At 34.8% G+C, this 10,528-nt stretch overlaps 1 protein-coding gene across 2 annotated transcripts; it reads right to left on the bottom strand.

Annotated features, from left to right (window-relative positions):
- Positions 1 to 4,390: 4,390 nt before the first annotated feature.
- LOC139899567 (uncharacterized) lies at positions 4,391 to 8,716 on the bottom strand. 2 transcript variants are annotated; one of them, XM_071882388.1, is made up of 3 exons: positions 8,640 to 8,716; positions 8,340 to 8,542; positions 4,391 to 4,576 (listed from the first exon to the last, which is right to left on the bottom strand). In XM_071882388.1, the coding sequence occupies exons 1-3, from the start codon at positions 8,695 to 8,697 to the stop codon at positions 4,469 to 4,471; spliced, it is 369 nt and encodes a 122-aa protein (XP_071738489.1). In that variant the 5' UTR covers positions 8,698 to 8,716; the 3' UTR covers positions 4,391 to 4,468. The 2 variants fall into 2 exon arrangements, 1 of the variants encoding a protein (XP_071738489.1); XR_011777583.1 differs by lacking the exons at positions 8,340 to 8,542; positions 8,640 to 8,716 and adding an exon at positions 5,010 to 5,106.
- Positions 8,717 to 10,528: the final 1,812 nt, after the last annotated feature.

Genomic DNA, 10,528 nt, shown 5'->3' with positions numbered 1-10,528 from the left:
CCGCAACAAATTAAGCACACACAAAAGTCTAAGTCTAGGCACCTATCTCAAGTCACCTAAATCCCTTAGACCATGCTCTGATACCACTTGAAACAACCCAACCCGTATTAAAACCGGCCAGTAAAAATTTTTCCTTTTAATACGCGTTAAATAATACTTTAGGTCCCGTTACACATATTCCAAAACGTATTTGTTATCAAAGTAAGTTCATCGAACTTAAAACATACATTAACGATTTAAACTTCTTATACAATGGTTCATTAATTAAATCGTAAACCGGTTATAATCATTATGACCCGACTAGTTACGTTTACACAAAACCGAGCATGGTGATTTGGGACTACGCTACCCAAATCCTAATCGAGTCCAAAAGCAAGATCTTCTAAAGCAACCTAGCCGAGATCTCTAATTCCCAAGCTTACCCGAGCCGCCAAGCATGCGAACCTATAAAAATATCAACAACGAGAGGGTAAGCTAACGCTTAGTGACTGAGAATATACTACATACATATATATGCATAAAATGGACACGCCACAAAATAGCAAATACCGCATACCGGAGCATCCAAACATAAAGGCAGGCTAGTCTAAGCATACCGTAAGATCACTAAGCAATGAGCTAAAGATACATCAACAAAATATAAGTTTGCCAATAACGATGTGAACAATGCCAATAAGCTACACCCGGAGGGTTAGCTACAACACGACAATACAACATTATATGTATACAATATATATGTATATATATGTATATATCTCTCGAATAACATAATTTGCTTACGCTTACAACACAATAACCATGGTCGACCAAGCATACAAGGGAACGGTACTTGAAAGTCCGTTGGAGTTCACAACATCCACTAGTGTTACTTACACACCGCGTAATCACTAATCCCCCGGGTGATGTCTTGAACACCGCGACTAACTCACCCTAATGACAATGTGGCGTCTTAAACACCGCGACGAATCCACACATCAATCAAAACAATGAGTGGTGTCTTGAATACCGCGACATTTCCACTCCCATGACGATGTGGTGTCTTAAACACCGCGACAATACCACACGTCAATTATACAATGAGTAGTGTCTTAAACACCGCGACAATACTACTCGTCAATCCAACAATGAGTAGTGTCTTAAACACCGCGACAATACTACTCACTACTTTGAATGTGGTGTCTTAAACACCGCGACAATTCCACATTCGTACACACAAACAAATACGTTATATACGCACACGCATAATTATTCCACTCACAATGTTGACCCTTCGCCATTGGGGTTATATAATCCACATCACACGCCCATGTGATAACGTACACACCAAGTGTGCACCTCGTCAAAAGGTGGTCAACCAAAACGCACAACCGTGCCAATTGGACCAATACAAAAGTCCATGAAATCCACCTATATGTGAAGTGAGCTCTATAGCCGAGAATCACTTCACCCGACCCGCACCCATCCTACACATACATATGCACATAGGATATTAACACTCACCTTGAAGTCTTGAGAAATGCTTCCAAGTAGTCCGCAACACGCCAATGGGAAGTACCTAAACCATTATCATAAATACCACAACACAATTAGATTGGATTTACAAACCAACCCAATTCGACACTTAGTGCAAATTCGACCCAAATGCACTTCCAAGTACAAACCGCGCCCAAACTTAACCAAAATTCACTAACACAAGTGATAATGGTCCTAATATGCCAATTAAACCCGAGCACAAGTGTTAAACACGTGTCTCACCCATTTTGACACCAAAACCCTAATTTTAACCAATTAAGTCAAAATCTCACCATTTACAAGTTTTACAAGCATAAACTTGCACACTAAACGCAAAACCGCCAATAACAACCATAAACCCGAATATTGGTGTTAATCTCCAATTAACAACTAAATGGGTTCCATCTAAGAATCATACAATCAAAAGCCCTAAATTTGAATGATGAACACAAAAACGAATTTCGGAGTTAGAGCTTACCACTAGTATCACCACGTAGCCAAGAACGAGAAGAACACACTTTCCAACTACGCCAAAGATCGAATCACAAGTCTTGAACCCCAAATCTTCACTTGAATCCAAAGAGGATTTATGTTTTGAGAGAATAAATGGAAGAAAAATGAAAAAGGAAATGAAATGAATGAGATGGGTGGCTGAGATTTATCCCACAAACTGATCCATATGCAAAATGACGGTTTTACCCCTGAACACACCCCATTTAAAGCTGAAAATCGGGTCTGGAACCAGGCTGGTCGCGGCGCGACCCTACTTGTCGCGGCGCGACAACGTGCTGCAGCTGGTGCTTCAAATTACTAGTGTTCTGATCCAGTTTTGCTCTTAATCATCGTGGCGCGACCACAGCCTTCGCGGCGCGACCCACAACACATTTTCTTCCATTTTCGTCTAACCAAGTCCCCGTCTCATAATTCCACTCGTACGCTCCAATCCTGACTTATTTATGCAAGCAAACCCTTCTAGAAGACCCTAGAACGAACCCTTACCAATAATCTTGCATGCATGCGTAACCACCACCTTATATACGCATATTCCCACGCGTACATGCAACGTACACTATCGTACACCGCGTATCTCTCGTTCCAACTATATATATACATGAATTCATACGCAACCCGAACCATATACACATGTATATCTAAATATCTCCACTGTATATACATACATATGTACATATATATATATATATATATATATTCTCGCATATGAAATATTCGGGTGTTACAATGAGTGATCATGAGATTATAAGGTAATACTCACGCTTAAATGACACAACGCGTTTTGGGATCACAAGCTGAGTAGAAGTGCGAGTACGTTGTGGTTAAGCGTGCTCGGGCGAGAGCACTACCAGGATGGGTGACCTCCTAGGAAAGTGCTTCTCGTGTGTGGTCGCCAAGAAAAATCCGTGCGTCTGCGGACAAAGCGGACAATATTGTGGTGTTAAGCTGGGGTGTTACATCAAGCAGATATTTTGATACCCTTGAGGAACTGCTGATTTAAAATTATTTTATTCTAACGCTTCAAAACAAGATTTGGTTGATTATGTATATGCGGGTCATTCATCAAATCCTCATAAAGACAAATCTCAAACTCGATATGTATTCCTAAATGGAGGTACCACAAAATTATGGTTTTCTTAAAACAAACACTTGTTGCAACATCATCAAATCATGACGAAGTGATTGCATTATATGAAACTACTCGAAAATGGATTTGGTTGAGATCAATGACATAAATCGTTATTGATTCTTGTGGACTAGAACGCTATAAAAGACCAACAACTATCTTCACCAACAACTATATATGAAGATAATGCAGCTTCCATAATACAAATGAAAGAAGAGTATCAAAAGTAACAGAACAAAATATAAATGATGACGAGGCGCAAAAGCCATAGACGGTCTAAACGGTCATAAGTTTGATGGAAAATAATGGTATGTTGGTAAGGCTCAGAAAAAGACTGAAAGGAAAAAGGAATTAAAACAACGGTTTGAGCAAATCATGAAGGAGACTGTAGAGAAATCACAGGGGCTAAACTTTTACACAAAAGATTTAGATGATATAGTTTCGGATGAAAACCTCAGATTCTTCTCATATACTCAAGATCTCATCAAGGACAACCAGATTGAAATGAGATATGTTCAATCCAGCAAAAACTATGCCGATCTTTTAACCAAAGCACTTCCAACTGCTATTTTCAGAACGCATGTTCACAATATTGGAATGAGGCATGTTCAAAAGATGTAACAGCTCAACAACGTCTACTTGAGGGGGAGACAACTCTATACTGCACTCTTTTTCCCTTAGCTAAAGTTTTTTTTCCCACTGGATTTTCTTTAGCAAGGTTTTTAACGAGGCAGTACTTGTTGATATCTAATGAAAATAAATTGACATCCGAGGGGGAGCGTTATGATACTAAAGTCAAAGAAGGTGGATGCCAATTTCCACATGAATCCAAATTTCATTACTATTTCAACTAACATATATCATTGAAGACACGGATGTATAGTAAAATTTTAGTATTATAAATATCAATCAGTTGTAAGGATATTGAGTACACAATCATTCAATAATATTTCATACTTCCTTCTTTCTTCTCTATTATTACTCCGTAGTAGATTATAATTGAAATAAACCACTAAAGGTAGTTATAAACTACTAAATTATAACATTTATCATAAAGTATTATATAATATTAATATTTAATATATTATATAATATAAATATAAATAGTCAACCTCAAAGTCAAGAAAGAAACTTTTGAAATGTCAATAGTTGATATTCATAACAGGACGGATAAAATATTATCAATTATTATTATTAAATTGTTAATTATTAATTTAGCGAAGTCACAAGTTATTAAAAACAATAAACAATCATATGTATAAGATGTAAACTACTTATCGGCTGATCTAATTTTCTAACAAAGATTTTGATCATGTCTCATTCTTTCTCAACCTTTTCTTTTTCCTTGGTTTCTTTAGCAACTTCCTTAGCTTTCTCCAACACGGGAACCATTATATCCTCTATCTTGTCTTCCATTTCTTGAACCTACAATTCCAGATATAACATATCGTTACCATAAAGTTATACCGAGTATATAATACTAACTTTTATACAAATTTAGAAGTCATAAGGTCAGTGGCGAAACTTGAAAAAGAAAATTGGGAGGGCGAAAACAGGGAAACTTCAAAAATCATAACCTTGCATGTCAATTTGGAGAGTATTAACTTCTTTTTGTGTTAAATTAAATACATACTTATATATATAGATTTCCATATAAAAAGTTTGCTACTCCGTATAATAATACTAGGATGTAAATGAATAACAATGTAAATAAACTTAATTGCTAAATAATCAAATAGAGTAATTATATTCATGAACAGAAACATAACGAGTATTATGAACTACTAGGGTATTTACGCGGCGTAGCTAGTGGTTTGATATACTAGTTACAACAAATCAATAATATAATGAAAGATACCCGATTAAAAAGATTCGATTGTATTTTCCAAAGTGAATGAATTGATTGGGAAACTCTTAAAAACAATTTTGAAGAAGATTGAGGAGGCGGACTGTTGAATTCTCCAAAAATATTGAATGGCCGTGATATTTTAGGAGGGCAACAGCATACATATTTACATTTTAGCCTCAACTATTATAGATATTACAGTAATAACCCCTATTTTTAGGAGGGCTATAGCCCTCTTTTGTCCCCTAGAAGTTCCGCCTTTGCATAAGGTTGATAGTTGGATCTCTTGGTTAATTAAGTCTTTCTAATTTCATACCTCTAGTTCATTGCTACAGCTTATTTCTAATAATATTTATTAATGTTCCATAAAAAAAAAAAAAAAAAACACTATTTTTTGCTCCTAATTTTGTATAACTTTAATTTCATTTGTATATGCACAAAATGAAGTAATGACTTCCAAGAGGTTTTGCGCAACCTTTAAGCTAGATCCAAAACATCATGAAAAATAATGAATCGAGATGAAAAAGTCGTTTGAACAAGTCGATTCATTGTTTTTCATAATGTTTTAGATCTAGTTGCTTTACAAAAAATGATAATCAAAGCTCTAGGAATCTGTTCCAACTATCAATTTGAAGTAATTCGTGATTTTAGATATTGTGTTCATTGGATATTACTTTAATTTTAAAAAATTTGAACACACAATCCTTTTTATGAGCAAAAATTAAATTACAATTTTTTTGGACTTAGTCAAATTGAAGATTAACTTGATTGTCAAATTAAGTAATTAATTTATGCACAAAATGAAGTAATGACTTCCAAGAGGTTTTGCGCAACTTTTAAGCTAGATTCAAAACATCATGAAAAATAATGAATCGAGATGAACAAGTCGTTTGAACAAGTCGATTCATTGTTTTTCATAATGTTTTAGATCTAGTTGCTTTACAAAAAATGATAATCAAAGCTCTAGGAATCTGTTCCAACTATCAATTTGAAGTAATTCGTGATTTTAGATATTGTGTTCATTTGATATTACCTTAATTTTAAAAAATTTGAACACACAATCCTTTTTATGAGCAAAAATTAAATTACAATTTTTTTGGACTTAGTCAAATTAAAGATTACCTTGATTGTCAAATTAAGTAATTAATTTATCTTTTCCGGCCACATCCCCTATTAAAAGAGTAGCTATGTAACTTGATCATGATAACTTGCCAGAAAACTAATTATAGGATTTAATTTTACAAAATAAACTATTATTTTTCTCGGTTCGTTCACACAAGTTGACGACTCCATTTCTATCACGATTCACGCTGGAATTCATTGTCAAATATTTGATTCAATGTGTTAGGTTTGAATACTAATAATTGGATAACATATTCTTTTAATTAAATGCATATCTTCGTCCCCATGTTACTCAATGAATGAAGTATCTTAATCAAATATTAAAATAATACCATCTCTACAACATCATACGATTATTGATATGTTTGTACTTGATTTTCTTCAATGCAACTAGTAGTCCTTATTCTTCTAAAAAATCATTTTGCCAAACGTACTATATCAACAGGTTAAGTTACTTGCTTTTAAATAAAAAATAAAGCATTATTGGCTTTTCATGGTACTTGTAAAAGTTGGTTGACCGACTAGTACTAGTCAGGATTTTTTTTTTTTTTTTTGAAAGAGAATTGATTATCCGATGTTTTACCTTCTATGGAGGAGCCAATGTGCTTGTTCATAAGAGGGTTTTCCTCGCTTACCAAAAAAAAAAAAAAGTTGTTGGCATCAAATACTCTTATTTGCTACGCACACACGCGTTTTTGGGCGAAAACCCGAAGCGCATTACATGGATCCGAACCTTAAATCAACCCGAGGGGCAGACGGGTCGGACCTGTTTCCTGAATACGGGTCAATAAAACCTCCCCGGGGCAATCCGGCTTTGAGGAAATAATCCAACGGATATTTTTAAGAAGAGTGACTCGACCTTGAACCACTGGACCACTAGGGTGGTTTCTTACTAGTCAGGATTTTGAAGTAGTACATCCCAACTAGGCCAACTCAATCAAAACTTATTGACTGACAATGGCGGACCTAGTTTATATTCATTGATAGTACGGGCTAGCGGCGAAATATGCGATGCGGTGAAAAATTTTCAGAACTTTTAACTAGTGATATCACTTGTTAGTGTAATTTTTTTGTGACAATATTCGATAGTATAATTTTTTTGAACTTTTAACTAGTGACATAAGTGAGTACAATTTCTAAATCTGCCACTGTTGACTGTTCAACATACCAAAATTGTTTAAAAGTTGTATTTAATTAGTCTGTCAACATATTTATTCGCTCTAAATTGGTCAAGATAAACCATAGCCACATTAAAACAGTTACTCGTTACCATGTTTGTAAGACTAGTCCGACTAGTCATGATTTTGAAGTAGTACATTCCGACTCTACAATGTTAGTCAAAAGTTGTCGGTCAATGCCAGTCAACTTCTCAAAATCAGTAGAAAGTTGTATTTAGTCGGTCAAAATCGGATTTATTCCCTGTAAGTCGGTATAAAAAACTATCAAAAGGGTTATAATCTAACGGTATCGAGGTAACTCATCAACCTTAAGGTTGTGAATTCGAGTCTCATTGTCGACTATTTAATGGATGTATTTGTTTTTCTTAATTTTCTTTTTTTTTTAAAAGGTCAGTAAAAAAAACTGTTAAATTCAAAGTTGATCAATGTTCAACTAATTTTTAACTTAGACGAACTAGTCCCTACAAAGTACTACTACCTCCGTCCCATTACAAGTGTCCACTTACTTTTTACACACAGTTTTAAGAAATCACACTAACTCTATTTTTCACCAATCAGAAATTTTCTCTCTCCAGAATAACCTCTTCTTATTGGTTGAAATCCAAAATGGACATTTGATATGGGACAACCAAAAATGGAAAGATGGACATTTGAAGTGGGACGGAGGGAGTAATAACTAATGCTCAACAATAACAAACTAATTTTTAATGGATGTATTATCACAATATCATATTGCTTTTTTAAAAGGCAAGTTATTGGCATCGAATACTCTCATTTGTCACGCACGCGTTTTCGGGCAGGAAACCCGAACCGCATTACAGGGATCTGAACCTTATAACATCCCGAGGGGCAGACGGTCGGACCTGTGTCCTGAATACGGGTCGGTAAAACCTTCTCCGGGGCAATTCGGCTTTCAGGAAATAAAATATTTTTAAGGAGAGGGACTCGAACTTGAGACCTTCCCATCCCCATCTCTGAATCACAATGGTGGGTTCATTATCACATATTGTTATAGTAATAATAATTAAGGAAAAAACCAAACCTTGTCAATGAAATCGCCGGCTGTTTGAGCATCTTTCTCAACTCTTTCAGCGACACTTTCGATGTAATCAAGAGTCTTCCTGATCTGAGTACCTTCTGGCAGATCACCTTCGATTTCTTCTATTACTTTGTCCACTTTATCCGCCACTGCTTCCACTACCTCTGTTATATGCTCGGCTGTATCCACTATCTGGTCTACTTTTTCTGCACATATATAATATAACCATATATTATTGATAACAACTTATATAATTGAACAAGAATTATTATTTTAATTAAAAGACCTTAATCAAATACTCACGCAAAAGTAATTTTATTGGACCTCCTTTGGTTGTAACTAAGGGTATGATAAATGTCATCAATATCCCAATAGCCCAATTTTTCCTGCAGTATTAAAAATCAAAAAAATTAATTCGGGCATTTTACTTAGCGGTATGTCACATGCTTAAATGATTAGACTTTGAGCTTAAGTCTAAATGTAGACACTATATTTCCCATTTTAAAGTTGTCCGACTAGTGCTATAGGCTAGTCCAACTTGAACCCGACTACATAAGAGGTGAAACTAGTGACAGATAAACACTAAAAAAAACCTTATAGTAAAATAAATATTTAGTGTAAAAAAAATTTTCAAAATCCAGGTGGGTTGGATACCCCTTCTAGTCAACTTATGTTCCGCCCCTTGTCCCAAGCTAGTTTCCGACTTGACATATTTATTCGGACAAAAGTTTCAAAAGTCCATATGAGTTTATCAAAGTCGGATTCATTAGCTCAAAGTCAAAATTATTCGATCAAAATCTGCTAAATACAGTCAAAATTAAAGTTAATCAACGTATCTGACTTAGCCGATTAGTCATACAAGGTCCCGATCGACTAGTCATGGATTGGCGACTTTTACAAAGTTATGTACATGTTAGCTATATACATGGAAAAAAAAATTTAAAAAAAAAAAAAAATTCTTTTAACATATAGAAGAAGAAAAGTGTGGTTAGATTATTACCAAGAACCAGAAGAAGAACCGGGTGGTGGAGGTGGTGTTGCGGCTGGTTCGACATTTGCATAAACGATCATCGAGTTCCATCTAGTAGTGGTGGTTGTGAGAGGAGTAATTAAGGTGTGTTTGGTGGTCGGAAAACTAAAAATGGGATTGAATGGGAAACTAAAATGAGATCTATGAATTGAAGTTTCATGCAAATTACAAGTTGTAATTAAATTTTGAGAAGCCAAGCACTTTGTGATGGACATGGTTATAGATCTTGACTTATGAGAATTATTTGCAAGTGTGGTATGTTTTAAATATTATGAGGATAGTAGACACGATGGTGCATATATATATATATATATATATATATATATATATATATATATATATATATATATATATATATATATATATATATATATATATATATGTATATACATATTGTTTCAAAACATGTGTATCGGCAGGGACATGTTAGCCCTGTGTTGACTTTGTCAACCCATCCAGCGGTCCCCGGTAGCCTACTGGAGCCTGGCGAAACACCATCACCCATTTCCCCACAGCATGCCAGGCCCGATAAACGAACCTGCATTGTCATTGTTTCAATCTTCGCACGCGTGGGACCAAGGGATCATTTGGGCTCGGTAAGAATGGTTTTTGATCGAATTATTTGGAAAATCCTCACATAGTGGGAATCGAACCCTCACCTCCCCTAAGGGAGAGTGAGTCATTCGCCACTAGACTATTGGCCCATTCTTATATATATATATATATATATATATATATATATATATATATATATATATATATATAAGTCGTGACTATTTCTTCGAAATTGCATTGAAAAATAATTTAAAAATAGAAAGTGTATGAAGGTACATGCATGTGATCACGTTTTTTTGTGTAAAAATAAGCGTTTTGAGAAGTATGGTGGTTTGACACTTTTACCCGTGTGACAAGTTGTAGTAGTTAGGAAATCAAGGAGATCAAGCGTATTGAATCAGGGTGTTAACTGTCATATATATTTGGTCATGCCTAATCATTTTGTCAACACTCCACACCATACCTACTCATTTTCTTGTTCTTTTGAAATAATTAATTTTTTATTTTGATAATTATAATAAATAATAATGTGACTAATATAACCATCATAACTTAACTATTGTTAGTAAATCACTAATATAATATTAAAGGATTTTATATTATGTAA

The sequence above is a fragment of the Rutidosis leptorrhynchoides genome, chromosome 3, assembly GCF_046630445.1.
Source record: "Rutidosis leptorrhynchoides isolate AG116_Rl617_1_P2 chromosome 3, CSIRO_AGI_Rlap_v1, whole genome shotgun sequence".
NCBI classification, from domain to species: Eukaryota; Viridiplantae; Streptophyta; class Magnoliopsida; order Asterales; family Asteraceae; genus Rutidosis; species Rutidosis leptorrhynchoides.
Note: the sequence above shows the minus strand (reverse complement) of the source record. Positions and strands in the feature narration are given on the sequence as shown.